We start from the raw sequence: 22644 nt of genomic DNA, 5'->3' as shown, positions 1-22644 counted from the left end.
CCCTACCCTCATATATTACCATATTCTCTCTTAAAAGTTAAAAGGCCGGCAACGCACCTGCAAAAGCTCTTCTGATGCTGCGAGTGTCCATGGGCGACGGAAGTTGCTTTCCATCAGGTGACCCGTTTGCACGTTTGCCCCCTTATTTCATAAAAATAAAACAAAATTTAAAATTGAAGCTAATTTTTCCATTAGTTGGGGAACTTATTTGAATTTTAAAGTTTAAACAAGTTAATGGAAACCTAATTGAAGTTACTAGTTTAAAAACTCAAAGGCGATTTAGGAGGTTTTTACTATTACGGAACCCCGTTGATTGATAGTCTGATTCGCGCTTGGCTAGTCTATTGTTTAGTTCAAATTGCTCGCGATTGTTTATGAAGAGCGTGCTCAGACGATCTCCTGAGATCGAGGGGGAGGCGGAGTGGGGGTGGGCAGGGAATTCCTACACGTTTTAGCGTTAGTCCGTAATTGAGGGGCCCTAGAGATACCATCGATGCCATAACACGCCATAAGTCATTTAATCCAACGATTTTGAGACGTAAATTATTGGGTTTTTAAAAGTTTTTACTTCAGTAAAAACTCCCAAGAATTCATAAGACTCTTGAATTAACGTTTTTGTTTAAAAAAGAAAAGCTTAAACGTATTTACGGAAAACCTATACATAACTTTATCTATATATTAATACGTGAGCCAAAAACTTTGTATCCCTTTTGACGAAAAATGGGGAAACGTAGGTGAATGAAATTTTGCACAGTTATAGTTTATATCGTGAAGGAGTGCATCGAGCTAATATTATTTTGAAATTATGCTTTTATCATATATTTTTTTAACAAATAAAACATTACACACACTACAACACACACACTAGGGAAAATGACAGATTTTTGAGTGACAAGCAGTATACATACGAATTATACTCTTCTATTTATGGTTGAAATCTGTTGACAACAAGGTGACAAATTGAAAATGGATTATAGTTTTTTTTATTGAATCTTAGATACTATTAGACAATGCTTACACGGCCAGTCTGAGATCAGCTAAGTCCCAGAGACAAAGAGTTGAAAAAAATATGATTTTTACAAAATATAGGTAGTAGTCCTAATGTCGTTGAAACTAAGGTCGAATTTCGACCATTGGGCGATCTCTAGTAATAAATAATAATTCTTCAATTCTTCAAATGTTCTACAAAACAAATCTCTACACTATAAACAAGAACACTTGATTTTGTAGTATACGCAAAAGTGTTATCCATATTAGTTTATCACACACTTAACGAATCATGAAAACTTGAAAGAAAGAAAAGAAAGACAGTTGTTCAACTGTTAAACGATCACATTCCCAGACTACCATTAACTACAATTACAAATACGCGAGACCTATCTTTAAGGCATTTTAAGCGACATTAACTGCAATTAGCAATAACCGAGACCTTCTAAAACATGCATCGTAACTAGCATATTTCGGTAATCCTCGCTAAGCCGGCCGAGCCGCGTGCGGCATCAGGCATGGCTGAGCGGCGTCGGGGCGACCTATTTCGTGGCGCTCGATGCGCCGCCCGCCCAGAATAGACGCAGCACGTGCGTGCGAGCGGACGAACGCTCGCAGCCCGCGCCCCGCGGCTCCGCGATTTTAACTTTCCTCAATCGTTCAACTTTCCTTATTCGCGTAACTTTCCTTTAAACATGTTGACTATTGTGTACGCTTAAATTAGTCGTAGTACGTAAATAGCACGTAGTGGCCTTGTCCGTTATCGCACCGGTGAAGCTTTCGCGTATTTATAACTTTTGTAGGAACTTTTTGCACTTGTTAAACGCGTGTTTCGCCTTACGTAGAGATGTAACGATGTGCCTTATCGAGTAATATGATTGAGCTTCGTGAGATAGTTGTGATGTGTGTGAGTCAGCCCTGAAAATGTCCTATTTCAAGTGTCTATTGTTTTTAACGTTGATCGTGCTTCCTGAGCCTGCACCTGCCTTTCAAGCCGATACGTAAGTTTTTTTTTACCTGTATTATTAATTACAGATAAAGCTGTTTACTTTGTTTATATTATATAATACGAGTTACAGCTGAATTTTTTTGGATTTATTATTTATCTAGTTACTGAAATGTTTTTGTGTAGATACGTTCTGTAAGTAGCTAGTAGTGTACGCTGAATTATAAATAAGCTTCGTAATGCATATTGTAGTGGAAAAGAAATCGTTATTACTTTTAGTAAACGAAAAACATTTTATTTAAAAGTTAAAACACAATTCATGTAACTCGCCGCCGAGGGTTTCAGTATTTATAATCTAATCTGAAATGTACATTTATACTATCTCTACGTAGAGTGGTACAAAGTTACGATAGTAAATATTTTCTCATTGAAATACTTTTTAATAAACTATTCATTTGTTATTGGATTAGAATACCCAATGAACCGATCGGGTAACGGTAGAGGGATTTATGTAAAAGGCTTATTTCAGATATTGTTATCAGAATTCTTGCCAACCCACTATAATTGAGCCTGAATAACGTATGTTATTTATTTAATTCATTAAAAACTTTAGACAAAAATACAATAATTATGAACTTAATCTAATACAGTGTTTGTGTATTGGGTGCAAGTAAGAAGGATCGTAAAATGTCAATGACAGCAATATCACTCTTGCACCAGAGAATCAAATTTATTCTAATAATATGTTGAATCGAGCATCGATACAATAAGTTTAAATTTTCCGTATGTTTTTTATCGTTTTATTTCTGAATAGATTTGAAACAAATATTTTTAGAACGTCCTATGTGTAATTGCCTAATGTCGATTCGGGAACTAACCCGGCGAGAAGAAAGAGCGTAAGAAACTCGCACGGGGCCATTTTTTATCAAAAAAAGCGGGAAAATCATCTTTTGAAAAACAAAAATTACACTGTTGTAACTTAATCTATACATTGTCAACATGAATACAATAAATTCACCATTGAAAGTCATTATTTAATTATAATATTGCAAGCAGCTGTCCTACTCCTGACTCAACAAATAATGACAGATTTATACGCACTGATTACCTCAAATTTTAATCCTCTTTTATAATGAATATATAATAGCGTTACATTATATCGTCAAGGGAATTATAGGGATATGTATTGAACCCAGGAGCCGCGAGTGTTCTCAGACGTGAAATGGAAGTGAGAGTTTAATATTAACACACCATTCTCATAGGTATGGACTTGCTCAGAAACAAGAATAATTGAAGACGCAAGTGAATGAAACGGATAACTAATATTTTTTAACATAAGGACAATTACTCATTTTTCCGTATAATTTGAACAAACTTTGTTATTTATCGATTTCATCATCTGGCTATTATATTTATAGACTATAGGTACTATCAGAGAAGTTGATTCCTAGCAGAAGGGCCTACGTAGTTTGGTCGCGTTACGTCAAGCTCAGCCGATTGAATTAACATGATCTGACCAAATGACATTGGTCTGTCAACAGCCTAGGAATGAATTTCCTCGATGGTACATAAAATCCACATTTTTTTATTTCAAATTATTTTCCCAAACTTTTTGTTACCCATTACATTCACATTATGTCTTCAGTTATGGTAGTATATCACTTAAGTTTAGGGAAAAGCCTTTAGATGTAGTATAAAGTCTAATTTCTAAATATCCTAGTCATTCTTATCAACGACAAATAAAAGTTGATAAAAGTGACCATTATTACAATCATGACTAAGTAATTACATTATACATATTCAAGACACAAATACTATTATAACAAAAATAACTACTAACATATAAAAATTATAATATAACTAAATTAATAAAGCTCTAGGTTTATTAATTTAGTTATATACAACACTGAAAATTTAAATTGTGAATTAACACTCTTTGGTTTATTTCCTCTATGTTTTTCTACTAACATTTATACAGTACGTATATATGCATACGCTATACGTATACCAATTACTTCAATTTAACAATAAAATTAACAGAAACTCATTTACAGCCCGCTTGGAGGTGGACCTGACTTAGCGTAAGTATTAACCATTCTTTATTGTGTTAACATCCACGGTCTTACTACAAAAGATTAAAACACCTGTTGAACAGTTGATTAGAGAAAAATTCAGTACAAAATGGTCTCTAAATAACTGTTTTTTTTAATGAAATAAGGGGGCAAACGAGCTAACGGGTCACCTGATGGAAATCAACTTCCGTCGCCCATGGACACTCGCAGCATCAGAAGAGCTGCAGGTGCGTTGCCGGCCTTTTAAGAGGGGATAGGGTAAAAGGGGAGTAGGGATAGAAAGGGAACGGAATAAGGGCGGGTAGGGAAGGGAATAGGGTAGGGAAGGGAATAGGGTAGGGGATTGGGCCTCCGGTAAACTCACTCACTCGGCGAAACACAGCGCAAGCGCTGTTTCACGCCAGTTTTCTGTGAGGACGTGGTATTTCCTCACAGAAAACTGGTCGAGCCGGCCCATTCGTGCCGAAGCATAGCTCTCCCACGCCAATTAACTTAATTAACTTAATTCAATAGATGTTTAATCTTTTGTGGTAAAACCTTAAGTGTCCAAACACACAAGGCCGAAAATGCGTGGCCAAAGTTCGGCATGATTACGCCTGCAATGTATTTTCAATTACCGATGACACACAATGTCGAATTTACGTCGCATTATATTGTATGCGTAGCGCATTGCTGACGTAATCATGCCGAACTTCGGCCGCGTATTTCCGGCCTTATAGTGCGTTTAGACACTAATACTATGTCCTGTCTGCACTGCCCCGAGACCCAATACACAATTATAGCACACACGTTATTTTGTCGCACTTAAAATGTCACTGCACTACAAGGTGTGACAAAACTAAGTGATAAAAAAAATGAATATGGGTATGTATGTGTTCCTTATAATAGAGTTCACTGCGAAAGTAGCAGCGCTGAATGAACAACTTTTTTGCGATTTGTATGGGCAAGCGCCCACGTGTTATGAATTTTACAATACAAAGATGGAAAAAAGTTACTCTTTCAGCGCTGCTACCTTCACAACGAACTCTACATAGGGGACCCATACACTCTCTAAGGTAGCATCACTTAGTTTGGTTACACCCTGAACACCATCACACAAACTATAAATCCCTGCTTTATATTATATTACTTTAAAGGCCGCATTCAGAAACATTTAAGAGCGCTCCTGACTCCAAAAATCAAACATCGTCCTTCTCTCTTCACACTCACGCCCGTCTTTCATATGCCAGGTGAAAAAGGACGGCGGGAATCATCGCCAAGTTAGTTTTCCTTGAATAAAAGACGAACTATAATGATTATGAAAAAAGTGTTTTGAGCAAATTTAGGTTTTATCAATGCCTTTTTAGATATTAAAAAATATTAAAGAAATGACAGCAAATTTCGAAGATCCAAGCTAAAATGTTTCTAAAACAAGGTTTTTTGTAAAAAAGAAACTATCGAGCATTTTTTCAGTAATCGTGTTTTCATCTTGAGCATTTAATCTTCATGAACTGAAGTTACTTGTGTCAAAAAATCAGTTTTCTAGACCTTACAGATTTTGAGATCTAGGTTTAAGTATGTAGTCAGTTTAGTTCAAGTTAGGGTCAGGTGCGCTCTTAATTATTTGAATAAAAAGTTTGACAGAAAAAGTATGTAAATTTTCTTTACAAAATTCAGTATTCATTAAATGTCTCTGCATGCGGCCGTAACACAAGAAACTTTACGATTCTACTGAAATAGTCTATCTATACAATAAATAAATCAAATATATAAGCGATAAATGATAATACATAATCAATCAATAAACAAGCGAGGAAATAAAATTTCAATCCATTTTTATGTATAATTTATTAATTGCAATCAATTTTTATATGTATTTTAATTTAATCTCTCATTTAAAATACCGAAATGAAGGGAAATTTTCAGCACTGTAGAGTAACATTAAATTTGATGAAAATTAAAACTTTGACATTTAACATTGTTTCATCTGAAAACGATTCTGTATAAAATTGAACCAACCCCTTTTTTTACAATATTTTTTATTGTTATATTGAAAATATGATAATATGATTAAAAATAACGAAGATAACAAAAGTGGGGAAAACCAGATTTCAAGCCTAAACTAACAATGTAACAAACTAAACTAGAAATAACTACGGTCTACCCACTTTTTAAATCGTCTAAATTCTAAGATTATTTAGACTATTACTGTTGACAACTGTACTGACTGTTTATTTTCATATTTTGTGACAATAAAATATTTTTTTAGGGTAAAAATATGGGCGAGAACACTAGGAGAAGAATTATGGAGATTAAGTGAATCCCTAACGAAATCTGATCAAATCAGAATAGTAAGTATTAATTGTTATTATTTTATTTTTTAATTAAAAATAAATACAGTTTAAAATTATTTAAATACTTTTTGGTCTACAATAACGAAGACGCAGGCAGAAGCTGTAATAAATAAACCTAGGTAACAATTTCCAAACCACTAGGTATAAAACTTACCATATTATTTTGTTACTTAATATAATAGTTTTGTAACTCATCTTGTTGCTTGGGCCATAGAATAAACAGTGTGTAACAAAAATAAGTGATAATACTTTAGGGTGTGTACGTGTTCCTTGTAGAGAGTTCACTGTGAAAGTGGCAGCGCTGAAAAACGAAATTTTTTTCACTTTTGTATGGGCAAGCGCCCGAGCGTCACGCGTCTCCCCATACAAAAGTTAAAAAAAATGGTCTTTCAGCGCTGCTACTTTCACTGTGAACTGTCTACAAGGAACACGTACACACCCTAAAGTATTATCACTTATTTTTGTTACACCCTGTATATCTGTACCGGCAATCAGTAGCACAACACTCCCTGCTGGCGAAGTATCTACGTATTTCAAACTGAATACGATTGACAGTTCGCTCCAGGGATGAAATTCACTGAAGTGAATATTGAGGTCACAATTTCTAAAGAAAGTTGCCGAAAGTGTTCAAATAATTCACATTCACCCCCGTATTTATCTGATTGATGTCATTTTGAACACCTGTATCCCTTTATAATAAGGATATTGTATATATAAATAGTCTTGGTGTAAAAATATTAAAATACTAGAAGAATTTTCGTTTATAAATAAATTACCTTTTATCCGAATCAGTTGAGCGATTACATATAAAGAGGTAACATACGGACATAATCATTTTCGCATTTAATAAAACTAGTATTGGTTTCGACAAACTACTTACCGAACTTGGCCACAGGAGATAACTCGTCGGCTTGCAAGTAACTTTTTATTTGAATACTTAATCAAAATGTCTTTCTTCTTTCAAGAAATACAAACAAATGAACGCTAGCGTGAAGAAAAAAGACGGGAAGCAAATTTTGGAATCGTCTCTGCGGTCGGTCAGCACTATGTTGACGCGGAAAATTAACGCCGTTAAGGTAAATAGTACTCTTAATTAAATCTTTCGGCTCATGAATAAAGTGAAACGTGTTAATTAAGGACGCATAATGTTCAAATAAATTCTTGCTTCTGACGTAATAATTTTTTAACGATATTAATTTTAGAGGCCGAAAAGAAAATGTTACAACAGGGCTTTTATACTATAACAGCTTTATTTTGTGTGCATTTTTCAGAAACATGTTACATCCACAGTCCTCTAAATTTCCTAAAATTTGTCGTTTGTTAATGGCGTTGTTATTATAGAGATGCTCTCTCACCGGGAGCATTCACGTGTAATGTAACAATATAAATTCGTCTTTGAGCATTACATTACAATACTACCTCCCTGACTGACGAGCATTCGCGTGTAATGTAATATTATAAATTCGACTTTGAGCATTCCATAGCAAGTTGACTTCACTGTCACGTAGCATTGATATACAATTTGTATGCGTATTACGGTGCGCATTATAAAGCTCGGTTCTCCTCCTTCACTGATGTAATGCTCGACTCTAAAACGTTACATTACAAGCGAATGCTCCCGGTGAGGGTGCACCTTAACATTTTCATGAAAATGTGTTTGAAATGTGTTATAAATATCTCGAAATTATTTAAATTTTAATTAAAGAATAGCTAATAATAATAAAAAAACACGTGTCATGCTTATTAATATGCTAGATCCTACGAATAATAAAAACTATCTAAAATAAATGAAACAAAAATGATAAAGTGTATTACTTAGACACGTGCAACGAGGACATTACAAATTAAGAGGGCGTTGAACGCTAGAGAAATAAAATCAAAGAACGAAAATTTTGCTTTACACGCGCTCTTAAGAATAAACGTTTATTTTTTTAGTGCATTCATGCCACGGCAGAGCGTTTGGCCGCAGAATTCAACTACTCTATGATCGAAGATGAGACGTACGAGTTCGAGTACTGTTCCGCGAAGTATTCTGCGTTCTTCAATGAGGACGGGGCCGAGATTAAGAGGCCGTCAGAGCCGCCGACTTTTGCCAAAAACAACCCGAACTATATGAATGTGTCCCTAGAAAAGGACTCCCATTTTTACGACATAAACGTGAACACAAACACAAGCTGTGTACAAGTACCTACAAACATATTTTATAGAGGTAAAAAATTAAGCCATTATTTCTCTTCACCCGAATACTGTAATTTAACTTTCAGCTGACCTATTTATTTGGACCATTGCCATATATAAAATACAAGTAAATTGCCGATTTAATTCCATTTAAACTGTAATGTTATTGGTTCGAGAGGAAAACGAGTCTCTTTTTTTCTGTATCCTTTAAATATAGAATCCATCACTCCGAAATCAGAATTTTCTTTTATAACAAGTTATGTTCCGGCAAACTCGTTATGTTAGTAACTTGTTATAAAACAAACTCTGATTTGGGAGTGATGGATTTAGTTTAACAACTTGAGCGCAAAAAATGTCATAATAGACGGTCTGGAACATTTCAAGATATTATGTATATATTGTAACATATTTTTAAATTATACCCTGCAGTACGGTACCTACTCATTTTGTGTGTGTGTTCTTTAGGGAAAATACAAGAAAGGTGATACATTTCTATGTTTCAGAGGCACCAGCGCTAAACGCTATACTGTGGTCGAAGGAGCTCAACGAAGTGTTCATAAAGAACTACAATTCCGATCCGTCACTTGTGTGGCAGTACTTTGGCAGCTCGCACGGGATCCTCAGATTCTACCCCGGGATGCCATGGAACATGAAGGAAGTCGACACATACGACTGCCGCGTCAAATCCTGGTATATAGAAGCCGCTACGTGCTCCAAAGACGTTATTATACTCTTCGACGTATCAGGATCGATGACCGGCTTCAAGAACTACGTGGCACGAAGGACGCTAGGCTCCCTTTTGGCGACGCTGTCGAACAACGACTATGTAAATGTGTATACGTTCAAAGGGAATACCTCGGAGGTCGTGACGTGTTTCAAGGGCCTCGTACAAGCGACTCCGGAGAATTTGCTAACAATAAGCAACACGCTCGAGCCGACGGACGGCGGGAAGAAACATAAAGTGCCCTTGGATGGGAACGCTAACTTGACGAAAGCGTATATAGCCGCTTTTACTACGTTGAAGGAGGTGCTTTACTTTAATTATGTACTTTGTATTCCAGATGACGACCGTAATTCGATTATCGCATGGAAACCGTCCATTATTTCCTTGACAAAATTATCCTATATAATTTTCAGTCTCTCAAAATATATCCATAATAAATTTTATCTAAATCGCTTCAGTCGTCTAAGCGTGAAGGGGACAGACAGACAGTTATACACCCTTTCGCATTTATAGCAATAGTAATGATATTTGATTAAAATGATAACAATGCAAATTACTACTCTTTTAAATAGCTGCTTACTAGAATAGAATAAAACATTTTTTTCATATAATTATGATAATATTTTACTTTAAGAAAGATGACGTGTATTTATATTTGTAGAAAAGGCGTCACTGCAACGTCAGCAGTACACAGGGCTGTAATCAACTCGTCATGGTGATCACAGACTACGTGCCAGGGAACTTGACTGAAGTCTTCGAAGAATACAATAGAGAGGTCATAGGCGGGAAAACGTACATCCCAGTGCGAGTATTCACTTATCTTATTGGAAAAGAAGTCACGAATGTGAGGGAAATCCAGTGGATGGCTTGTCTCAATAGAGGTATGTGTGTCAAGTAGATCTGTGTATGTGTGCTCTAAATGGAATTGAATGTAATATTCTCTTGGCTATAGTAGAATATAATTGAATATATTAGAATGTTTGGGGATTTGCATCTACAGATGAAATACAAGCAGCTAATTTGTATTGTTATCAGACATGTGTCCGGTTCTAGAGGTATTTATTAAGAGGTTATCTATTCCACAAAGCCGTTAATTGGTTTAGGTTTTGACATAATTAAAAATAAATAGATGAACTCCCGTCAAAACAACTCAGAAACCTTGCATTACCTTATAATAGATTATTATCCTTTATGCTTGTAGAACTGTATATTCACTTCAAATGGCTTGAATATTCCAAGTTCACGTTATAGCATGTATAATTCATCAAATTATGAGCAGTAGGCAGGCGTTTTAATAAACACAAACTGAAATTATGACTCGCTACTAAATTATGTGTAAGGCCGTTTGTCCACCGCCGCCGTCAACGGGACGTCATTCACCGACAAAAATTAACATAAAATCCCACTTTATGACCTAGGTCCTAGGGCCTAGGCTATTACAGGTTTCATTTTGGTCTTCTTCTTCTTCTTTAAAAATGACCTGCTATAAGGAATAGCTAGTGTCAGTAATTTGATGAGGAAAAAAAAGACTTCGTTGCGTGTGGCAATAACTTTGCTCTAGGATTGGCCTTTGTGAATAGAATAAAAATAATAATAAAAAGTATAAGTGTGAGAAAAAAAACTCCAAAAATGTCGATAAGGAGCGGATTTAAGTTTAAACTAATCAATTTCCTTATAATAAATCTGAAACAATACAAAACGTAAAAGAAGTTAGTTTGTTAGTATTTAAATACACAATTCTACAATTCATTGGTCTAGCGACCCAGACCGCCGATGCTTTGTAGTGGCGTAGAGTAGAGCAAAATGAAAGCTTATGGTCTCAGTCATAAAGTAGTATTTTATTTGAATTTTTGTCGGTGACGGAGGCGGTGGACCAACGGCCTTTGAGGTCGGATATGGTAATTTCGTTGTAAAATACTGGCTGACGGGTGAATCAACACGCGAGGCGCGGTGGACGGTGGTGGTTTATTTCAGACGTCATTTACCAAAATGGCTATTTTTAGACATTTTAGCTCTGTCCACTGCTTTTGATGCCCACTAAATATTTTAACACGCTACGAGTATTACTTTGTTTTTGTTTTTCAGAAAAGCATAGAGGATTTTGAATTTGTTACTTTTTATGTTATCGACGTTATTTGTTAATATAACGATGGTAATAGCTTCAAAATAGTCATATCAAGTTTTATCTTATCGTTAACATAAGCATAATACAATATTTGTCCTTCGTAGCCATCCCCATGATGGACTAGGATTATATAAGTATGCTTATTAAATGTTTGTCCTTCATGGGGTAAATACTGGCAAATGACTAGCTATTAATATATTTATTTTTTCTTTATTGAAAAAGTAGATTTTAACTTGAACATTATTAACAAGTACGAAACCTTAGAAAAAAAAATAAAGTTTTTTCTTAAAAATAAAGTTTATTTTAAGGTTTACCTTTTTATCATAAAATCTGACATAATTGGTATATACTAACTTTGTTCTCTGTAGTCTATATAATAATACTAGTACATAATATTATGTTCTATACTATATTACATCAAAACTATGAAACGAGATGCAAAACTATATATTATTGTCTCACTGTTAAGACCCAATTTCACAAACGTCTGTTAGTGGTCATATCTTCTCATTCATTCATATAAAAAACGGAAAAGGTAACGTGATACTAATTCGAGCATCAGCTTTAACAGTCGTTGGTGAAATCGGGCCTAAGTCCCTTAACACGAAATTAACTACAAAAGGCTAGCTAGCATAACTTATATAATTCATTACGCCGACTTCTGTCTCCAGGGTACTTCGTGCACATCCACTCGGTGGAGGAGGTGCAGCAGCAGGTGCTCAAGTACATCAACGTGATCGCCCGGCCCATGATCATCGCCGGCGACGACCCCCCGCCCACGTGGACGCACGCCAACATCGACTATACGGTACTATACTGTGCATTATCAAATAAGGACGAGATTTGTGTGTGAAATGACCGCAGGCACCGGAGTTTATACCAAAGCTGCGTTGCGAATTTGTTCCAATAGAATCGCTACGCTGAGCAAGAACAGGCAAATGAAGTATTTCTATTGGTTAAAAACATAGTTTTCGCATCGCAGCTACGGTGGAAATGGCCCTTAGAATGGCTTAGTACAGTAGAAATGTATTTTGTATTCAACAGATTGATTACAAAGATTGTTGAGACAAAATGACGGATCGTTATCAAACTCATTTTCTCTACACTTCCTTAGAAAAATATTATGTATTTCTATTATAGTACTCACAATAATCCTGCCGCAAAGTGTATTCAAAAACGAATTATTAATTTCCTGTTGACTATTATCTTCAAAATAGAGTCAATGATCCAAGATGGCATTTGAAACGGATAAATAAGATAAGCGATTATTTTAAGCATTTCTTAAAAAATAACCTCTATTTATACATTTACAAGTAATGTAAAGATAGCATAACGTTATTTTCAAGATCAGTTATTTCTGTTTACAAAACACGGACGTTTGGGAATTTTTACATGAAGCTGTAAAAAGTTTATTTGGGAAAAGTGGATTGCGCGGGCGGATTTACGCATCCCCTACGTTTCGCGAACTCCTAAATATTTTAGTATAAAAATAAACATCATTTTAAAAATCCATACTAATATTATAAATGCGAAAGCGTGTCTGTCTGTCTGTTTTTTGTCTATCTGTCTGCTAACTCTTCACGTCCAAACTGCTAAATCGATTTTGCTGAAATTTGGTATGGAGATACTACGAATCCCGGGAAAGGACATAGTATACGCGTTAGTTCGGAAAAATGTGTTTCCGCGCAATAAACAAATTTGGCGCAGCGGTGTTCCGGGCGTTATCTAGTCTCATATAAATAAAGCCTTCAACTAAACACACAATTCCCGGAGGAATTAATATCACGTATAACGCGATATCATGAAGAGTGATGGGATTAGACTGCCGTCTAATGGGCCGAGCTACGGCCATCCAAAATGGCGGCGATTTATCATGGCAGATGATTTATTACCCTTATTCTTCTCCAAAACAATGTCTACCTTGCTATGAAATTCCCCAATTGTCTTGAGAAAAAATAATAATGTACATTTCCTTTGCAATATATTTCTCAATTAAATTTCACTAATCGTAAGTTGTATGCAAAATCTATACAAGCATTAACTAATATAATACAAATAATAACTATAAAGTTAGAGGAGTTTTTTTATTTGTTTGTATTGTATTACGGGCAAGTATATTATAGTATCTTTTTATCGCAGAAAAAATGTTCGATTACCGCAGCATCTATACAGTGTGTAACAAAAATAAGTGATAATACTTTAGGGTGTGTACGTGTTCCTTGTAGAGAGTTCACTGTGAAAGTAGCAGCTCTGAAAGACGAAAAAATTTTTTCACTTTTGTATGGGCAAGGGCCCGAGCGTCACGAGTTTCCCCATACAAAAGTGAAAAAAATTTTTGCTCCCCTCTCCCCCCTTGGGGAAATCTCATAAGATTCTCCCCAACTGAAAAAAATACGTGACATTTGCTACGACCACCCCTCCCCCCTAAGTGAGTTTTGGAAAGATTTAGCTTGACCCCATTCCCCCTAGAACACCTCACGTAATTAATGAACGCCCCCTAATTAATAAAACATAATATAAGGCTACGCGTAGCTAAGTGCTACGCACTCGTAGCTCGTAGCGCGTAGCGGTGTTACGAGCTACGTAGCCCGGAACCCGGATGTAATATTTCACCGGTTGCCGGCTGTAGTGGAATTACTTTTCTGCCATTGCCAGGATAATATGGAATGTACTATACCGTATTTTTATTACATAGAATAGCCGTTTGTACTGTGCCGTATTTTTATTAAATTCGAGTTTATTACCCAACTGTGCCTGATGGAAAGTTGGACGCTGTTAAGCATTCGATTACTAACCCACAAAAAAATTACGTGTTGAGTTATGAATGCAGTTATGTTATTTACATGATTGAGAACAAGACAGCATTCAAAATTTAACAACAAAAAAATTGTGGGTTAGGACACGAATGCTTAACAGCGACCAGTTACGCGTTTATGATTTTCAAGTGTATGAATCTCAGGTATTTTTATTTTTCATATGCTTGGTAAGGGTATAAGGGTATTCCTGAAATTATTTTAAGCCTATTTTTTTCAGAGAACATCCAAATGGGGTGTCAGCAAGGACATGACAAAGGTATGTATTAACGAGAACATTATTTATAGTAGCTACGAAATTTTACCGGCATTAAATAGTCATAAAAATGTATCAGCCAGCACTGCTGTGGTAAAACAAAGGCGAAAAAGTCATTAACAAGATTCATTCGCCCCGAGACTTTCAGTGACAGTGAGACAAGGGAAATCTTTACACGTGGTCGCCTGGGAGCCCAATTATTTCAGACTTCTTTTGACGCTAACAACGGGCGAGACGAGGTGACCTTTTGTTTCGGAGCGGCTAAATAAGTGCTCTCATTATATTTGATGAGAGTGCTTTGGTAAACGTAGTTTTAAGACAATATCTGGGAGAATTTGTGCCTCTTTTGACGCCTTTTTGTTTAATTCTAATGTAAAGGTTATGTAAAATGATAAGGAATGCTCCATTTTTTTTTATTTTATATGAATTAAAATTTTAAGCTACAAAAATATATTTTTGTAGCTCAAATTTTTTAAATTATTTTTTAAGTTAGGTACCTCTGTGAAAAAATTGTTTTTTTTCAAGTAGTTGGAGTAGCAAATCGCTACAATATGATTTAGCATTTACTAGGCATCAAATTGATTGGCAAATTCGATTCTTCGACGTTTCACGTTTTAATTGAAGACCCGAGGGTGAAGGCAAAAGTAAACATTGTTGTTAATAAGTAACGAGTTAGGAACTTCGTGACCGAACTGCTAAGCCCCTCGGGCCAAGTTTTATTCGCATCATGACATCCTCATTTGTGTTAAATTGTTTATTTACTTAAATAAAAGTTGTTTAAAAACCTGTTTTATACAAAGGCCCTTAAAACGAAAGGAACGATCATTTCGTCAACGAATTTCACAATTTTATGCGACGTGACAATAGACTTCGAAAGAACCAAATCACCTAAAAATAATATAATGCCAAGTCCCATATTTTAAATTTTACCTTCGCTTAAAAAAAATTAAACTTGACTAAAAGACCTGTCCTGTTTATAATAATATATTAGGGCGCTTTTCCTGTCATGTGGATCATCGCCCGTGCGCGGATCTGGCCCGCATGCGGGTAATATGATCTTGACACGTGCGTCTTGTTCACCTGTCGGGAAAAACACCTATGAGATGATAGGATGCGGGTAACTTTTATGCGCAACAGATTCGCGCGCGGGTGCTAATCCGCATGATATGAAAGCGTCCCTATACATTCCACCTCAATAAAACTCAAAACATTAGTTTTTTTGTTTTTTCTCCAGCCGGACGAAGACAAGCTGGTGACGTCAGTGGCGATACCGGCGTTTGACCGCAAGTACAACGAGGAGCACAACGACGCCATGCTGCTGGGAGTGGCGGGGACTGATGTGCCCATTGACAGCATCGCTAAGCTAGCCCAGCCGCATCAGGTATTCATCATAATGTAAACAAGAACTAGGGGACTTCCCTTACCTTAAAGGTAAGGTAAGTCCCCTATTCTTTGCTCTTACTTTCACTTTTTCTTGACCGTGTCTTGCAGTCGAAACCGACTGCAAAATGCAGTTTTCATACTAAATTCATATCGGCAATACAGGGACCTCTCGAGCAGTCATTAAAGGTCGGTGCAAATTTCAATGCGACCGCTCTAATGCAGGAGGTCCCGACTGCAACTTGCGGTCCGTCTATGGCCAGTCTTAGGCAGTCCTTTAGAATACCTAATACGCGAGACAGCTCGTCAGGCTAAGCAGGAATTGAAACAACATGTTATCAAAGACCAAGGGACTAATTCCCTTAATTTTGTTTAAAAAATTGGAATACTTCCTAATTTTCGTATTTTCTTCTGATTAATTACGTTACGTCCCAAGATAGCATTAGGATGTTGATATAATCTCAGGGAGCCTAAGGCCTATTATATCAAAGGGTTTTCGTGGTGGTGGTGGTAGGAAACATAATGGTGGGTCAAAAACCGTTATAAAAAAAATCCTTTCTCTGTTTGGTTCTCCAGCTGTCCCGCTGAGCCTGACATGTTAGGCTGAGCGGGAACCGAAGTGCGAAAATTAATGGAACCCTGTGTGTTTGTAACTTAATATCTTAGAAGTTCGAACATTATTCAACCGAAATTTTGATTGCGTAAACTTAGCCCTGTGGATATTTGTAACTAAATATTTTACACAATAATTGCGCTTAAATTTCAGCTGGGCGTTAATGGGTATTCCTTTATCGTGAGCAATAATGGATATTTGTTACTGCATCCGCTACTCATAACAACAGTAAGTAATAAAATAAGTTCTTATTCTTCATAAGCGTTGGTTACTATAAGTTGAGCTTGATGAGTTTTAGTGCTCAATAAGTCTAGTATACTCGGGTTTCCACGCTAGACGCTAGTGTAAAATAAGAGCAGAGTCAAGTAATATTTTGCTGTTATAAGCATCAAAAGCAATTAATTTTTACTGGCATGCTACACCTCTAGACATAATATTACGAATTAATCAGCAAAATTTTGCACCCCATACGTCTTGTACCACTACAAGATGTACCATCGAATAAATTGATTCATAGGCTACGTCATTTGGTCGGAATATGTCAATTCCTGTCAATTCATTTCATGTTTTCTGTCGGCTGGGTTTGACGTAAATCGACCAAATTACATAGGTCCGCCATTTGCCTATGAATCAGTTTCTTTAATGGTACAAACTAAATTAAAAATAACGCCTTCGTAAACTGCTTTCTGTGATTGATATGATTAATGCAGATAAACGACAAACTCCAAGAGAACTACAATAGCGTGGACTTTGTGGAGGTGGAGCAGGTGGACGACGGCAAAGGTCCCCGCGAGCTGGGGCAGAAGATCAAGGACCTCAGGAGGAGTCTCGTCAACGGCGTCGAGGGGAACATGACCAACGTCGAAGTGCTGTTTCATTACGACGGGATGAGGTACTATCAGAGAAGTTGATTCCTAGGCAGATGGCGGACCTAAGTAAATAACAGCTAACATTGAATTGACATAAGCCGACCAAACGACGTAGGTATGTCAACTGCTTAGGAATCAATTTCCTCGGGTATACATAATCAAATAACATGGCTAATGCCACCAAGTGTCATGGCTTTTAAGATATCATCTTCATCAGGATCAAGTAGCATGCCTTTTTGGAGGTCGATTGAATCCGATCGGACTGAACGCAGGCCAACCTGAGTAGACTTTCGGAACACACGTGGGGATACATCATATCGTATCAGCCTGTGTCAGTACCCAGTTCTATCGGATTCGATCGGCCTTTTTGTATATGGAGTGATCTACAAATATGCAAAAATAGGAGTAAGTCGGTTCCTTTGTCTTTTACCACTACACACTCAAAATATAACTAAACCGATTTTGGTTTATTGGCATACTTAAAGCCCTGGGAAAGGATATAGAATAGTTTTAGTAAGATTATAGCCTCATCAATTTTTGTTTTAAATTAAAAGAAAGCATTATTCTTTACAGGAGAATCTCCAGAGTAAAACATGACTACTTTTTCAACAAGTTAGAGGGTACACCATTCTCCATGGGTATTTCCTTACCTATGGGTTATGGAGACACTGAGTTGATGCTGAAAGACAACCCAGTGGAGGCCAAGCAGGGACAGGAGCTTGTCGGTATTAACGTGACGAGTTACTTCAATTTCACCTACAGAGTTCATCCCGATTGGTAAGTCAAATTGTTTGTGGTAACTACAACAATTCGATGTGTTCCGAAACTATAGCAGAATACCGAGCCTATGATTTGATGAGATTTAATAGGCTTATGGGTTCTAAACTAAACAGAGATCGTCGTCCCACCGTTGCGCGCTCATGTTGGATACGAGTAGCAGGAGATCGGTCATCTTGGCGTTTATTGAGAGAGACCTATGTCCAGCAGTGGAGGAATATAGGCTAATATGATAATGATGATGAATAGGCTTATGAGACGTCAGATCGTATTGGTCAGTATACTGAAAATTATGAACACAAAAACATGATATGGAACATTAAGATAATAAAAATGATAAGGTATTCGATTAGAACTATACCAAAGCAGTATTTGAATTTTGTTTGTAATACAACAATTTCTCTTTACAGGGTTTATTGCAAGTATCATTACTTAGAAGGACATGAATCTGAAAACAATGAGGTGGAAATATTTAAGTTTTTAGTAAATATATCGAGGAATAAAATAGACATCACCAAAACACAATACAAAGAAGACAATACACAGAGCCTGCCGTTTACGATCGAGAGTAAGTATCGTCGCGAACTCTTTGTTTGAGTTTATTGGATCCAATACTGCATTGAATCTTTTTTTTATATGAGCGTTCATTCACTAATTGTGATCGATCATTTCGAGCACTAGTTGAAACAACGAATTTAAAAAAGGAAGAGGTTTCTCAATTCGCCCGTATAAGTATTTTTTTTATGTTTGTTCACGGATAGCTTCGCCGTTTGTTAACCGACTATAATGATTATTTTTTGTTGGAAAGAGGATACTTCACAGGTGGACCCACGTGGAAATACTGTTCGAAGTCGGTTTTTTGTTAAAATAATGAAATTTGCTATGGGTCAAAACTCTTACATAAGATTGAACGGCTAAACTAACAAAATATCCTTTCAGCTCATTGCGGCACAACTCCTCTGGGCAAAGACGACTACTACTGCAACGAGGATCTAGTGAAGCAATTGGTGTTCGACGCGAAGCTCTCAGCGCCATATTTCCGGAGCTGGTCTGCTACGGAGGAGGAGAGGAACCTGGCGCGGAAGTACAACGTCAGCGTCAGATTCATCGCCACATCAAGCGGCCTCACCAGGTGGCACTACATATTTGACGACTACAAAAACGAATGGGTCGACGAAGTGGGTAACAGAGACAAGGAATTCACTGGAAAGTAAGTTTTAAAACTGTTAAGGTTCTATAAAATGGTGATTCATAGGTAGATGGCATATCGACATAACTTCGTCGGGTGATATTGTAACCAGGCGACATATCACGAGTCAGTAAGCCTACTATGAAAACGTTTTGAGACTCAAACAATCGAACGAGAATGCCGCGTCCTGCTCTAGCAACGTCATTACACGTTTGTTAGAGTAGAACGCGGCATTCTCGTACGATTGTTTGATTCTCAAAATAGTTTCGTGGTACGGCCCCAGGTGATCACCAACATTGAATCGGCATAGCTCGACGAAATAACGTAGGTCAGCCCTTTGTTTATGAATCATTCTGCTTATTGTACATGAGCTGCTTGAAAAGTGGAAGTCTAATGTAATAATATGTACACTGACATTTTTGTGATGCGTATGCCTATCACGAAATTGGCAGTTTATCTGGTATCGAATATACCTCTAATATACAGTAAAACAAGATTATTATGCTTAGAAAACTCAATAGACTTTGACTCAATAAACTAAATGTTAATACAGGGTGTTCGGAGATTACTACTACAACGCAATAGAGGAGACGTGGTACAAAGCAGCCGTGCTCCAGCACATGATAGACAAGGAGTCCCTAGTCATCGCAACGCCACTTCCTATACTAGACAAAACTATATCCTCCCGACCGGAAATAACCAATGAGAATGGCGACATAACCATCACCGCGAGCTATGCGATATTCTACAAGGACGGAAACTCGGAAACTCCTGCCGCCGTTGTTGGCTTCCAATACTTGTATTCCAACTTCTTTGAAATTTTCTCGAATGTTACAAAGAACAGCAGGGTAAGTAAGCTTCGATATATATTAGGAAAGTAAGTGAAGATTGATAATAAATAGTGTTATATTCAATGACCAACAAATAAAAAAGTTCATAATGATTCTCCTATCGTTCTATGAAACGCTCTTATAAGTACAGCGTTGTTGGCTCACCAGTAGCTCTAGCACGGCGACCAGTAGAAATGCGAAAGTATAGACAAACTGTGGACATAAACTTAAGGTGCCGTTTCGATCTTTACCGCGGCTAATCGCGACCGATAAAAATTCAATTAAAATGCCAATTTTTTTTTCAATTATAAAATTGGGACCGTCTATGGACTGTTCGCCCATGTCCTTTTTTTGTTATTTTATTTCCAAAAATTCAAATAATAACCTACTTTATGACATATACTATAGTCTATCATAAAATGGTATTTTAATTGAATTTTTGTCGCTCGCGATTGGCCGCCGTAAAGATTGGAACGGCACCTTTAGTTTATGTCCACAGTTTGTCCATACTTTCGCATTTCTACTGGTGGCCTTGCTAGGGCTACAGGATGTAGCAGACTACACCCTGGTGAGCCAAGTAAAGTGTAAGGACTCATAGTTGGATGTTAAATTACAATTTAATTTTCTTGAGACATCTTCTTTCAATGTTCTTTCATCTGTCTCAGGACCTGACCTGCGACGAGCACGGTTCGTACGACTGCTTCTTGATCGACAGCTCAGGGTACATCGTCGTCGGTGTCCAGCAGCCGCAGGTCGGACAGTTCTTCGGAGTTTTCTATCCGGGAGTACTCCAGTCTTTCATCGACAAGAAAATATTCGACCACGTGGAGGTCTTCAACTACCAGGCGTTATGCCCAGTGTCCATCCTCCCTGAACTGAACAGTGCCTTCACACTTGACACGGTAAATTTTCTTTTCAGAAGTATTTAAATCATGAATTTTAGAATTTCATTTAGTATTATTTGGAGTGCAGATTTTGAATACTGAGTTTCAAAATAATAGTCATCTCAGATTTTTCTTGCTTTTAGCCCTTCAGAATTGTTTGGGCGTTCATAAAATGGATTATTACTGAGACCTTCTTCGTGTCGTGCAATTTCTTTCAATGGAACCAGTATAGTTACGCCGAGGAGTTCGATATGGATGCAATTGGTAAATATCGTGATTTTTTGTTCTTATGACTAAAATTACTTTTTTTAACCTATTCGAAATCAGCGGACAGTTGGACGGGACCAGCGGTGGCACGTTCCAATGTATAAATTTATATGGATAAGCCGTCTAGTACGAGCGGCACGCCGCGCCGCGCGCGTCGTAGGTAAGTACTAGACGGCCGCTCCCGCCCCGCTGCCCGCTGATTTCGAGACTGAAGAAGACTGAACACGATTTCTTTGTTAATGTATGATAAAAAAATGTATTGACAAGTCTAACAATATTTAAAATCTAAATCTAATTCAGCTCATCAAAATATTACTACCAAAAATTATCAAAAGTAAAAACGTAAGCAATAAGCATTTACTTTACAATTCCTTTTCAGTATCCGATGACTACGACTCTGATGGCGAGGAAGAGAGCACGACACCCGCTCCTGATATGAACTATACAGTACAAGAACCACAGGAGGAGTTATTCTCGTGCGACCACCGAATAACATTGTACATTTTAAACCAATCGTACTTCCTCAACTCGATGGGCGTCTCCCCAGTTGTATCAGAGGAGAAGCCGGGAAAGTGTCACTCGCCGTACTGGGCAACGTTGGTCACCAAGACCAACCTGCTTTTGGTCGTCGTTGACAAAAATTACAACGACAGGGAGTTCTCATGCGATCCTCTCCCAAAATCCACGGAACCTGAACCGACTACGAATTCCACGACGAGTCGAGAACCTTGCCACAAGTTGGATTTAGGTGGCCTGATGAGACGGAGACTGGAGGGATGTTTCACGTATCACGACAAAGTATGTACAGTAAAATCACGTGGCTAGTTATCGTCGTCGGCTAACGTAACATAATATGAAATACCAAATTGTGTATTTTGTATAGCAACGTTTGCCGACTTTGTTGTTGAAGTTAAGATACAAAGTTTAGTAAGATAAAGGAATAAAAAGTTTTAATATTAAAATTAGCGAGAATTATTTTTCGGCATTTTAAAATTGCCCGTTCATTAATTTTTTAAATTTTCGCTCCCTACAGTTTGTTTAATTTAATAAATTAATAAAGTAACTAAAAGTGTCAGTACAAAATAATTATTACTTAAGGGCCACCGCACATTCGTAATCGGTCCGAATAAATTATTATGAATTGCAGAGAGTTAGGGGGCTTTACTTTTAGCTAAAAAAATATGCTTTACTTTGTTGCAGGAAAACAACATCACAGCATGTGGAAGAGGAAGTCTAGCGACATCTGACGCGTTGACTTTTGTCACGGCTACTGCATTTGTGTTATTTAGTTTACTAATTTCATAAGTTACTTACGTTACGTTTGCGTTAAAGTGTTATAGATTTATATTTACTATTTTGGCAATAAATTTATTATCCTTATTAATGGTTTCATTTAAAAAC

The 22644-nt window shown here is 37.0% G+C and overlaps 1 protein-coding gene across 2 annotated transcripts; it reads left to right on the top strand.

The window, feature by feature from the left end:
• Positions 1–1558: 1558 nt before the first annotated feature.
• Positions 1559–22623, top strand: LOC121730068 (voltage-dependent calcium channel subunit alpha-2/delta-3). Of its 2 annotated transcripts, XM_042118883.1 has the most exons (20): positions 1559–1988; positions 3988–4014; positions 6254–6335; positions 7304–7414; positions 8274–8547; positions 9020–9543; positions 9902–10121; positions 12037–12173; positions 14399–14437; positions 15669–15815; positions 16581–16655; positions 17138–17319; positions 17870–18073; positions 18484–18641; positions 19013–19283; positions 19816–20110; positions 20758–20994; positions 21120–21240; positions 21623–22041; positions 22444–22623. In XM_042118883.1, exons 1-20 carry the CDS (start codon positions 1912–1914, stop codon positions 22546–22548), a joined length of 3705 nt encoding a protein of 1234 aa, XP_041974817.1. In that variant the 5' UTR covers positions 1559–1911; the 3' UTR covers positions 22549–22623. The 2 variants fall into 2 exon arrangements, with proteins under 2 accessions (XP_041974817.1, XP_041974818.1); XM_042118884.1 differs by lacking the exon at positions 3988–4014.
• The last annotated feature ends 21 nt before the right edge of the window (positions 22624–22644 follow it).

Source organism: Aricia agestis, chromosome 9 (genome assembly GCF_905147365.1).
Source record: "Aricia agestis chromosome 9, ilAriAges1.1, whole genome shotgun sequence".
NCBI lineage: Eukaryota > Metazoa > Arthropoda > Insecta > Lepidoptera > Lycaenidae > Aricia > Aricia agestis.
Note: the sequence above shows the minus strand (reverse complement) of the source record. Positions and strands in the feature narration are given on the sequence as shown.

Excerpts from the sequence above, each read along its gene's own strand:
- LOC121730068 (XM_042118883.1), top strand. The coding sequence starts at position 1,912 with ATGTCCTATTTCAAGTGTCTATTGTTTTTAACGTTGATCGTGCTTCCT. Across the intron at positions 14,438-15,668 it reads TCAGCAAGGACATGACAAAG|CCGGACGAAGACAAGCTGGT; the intron begins GTATGTATTAAC and ends TTTTTTCTCCAG. Across the intron at positions 18,642-19,012 it reads CCTGCCGTTTACGATCGAGA|CTCATTGCGGCACAACTCCT; the intron begins GTAAGTATCGTC and ends ATATCCTTTCAG.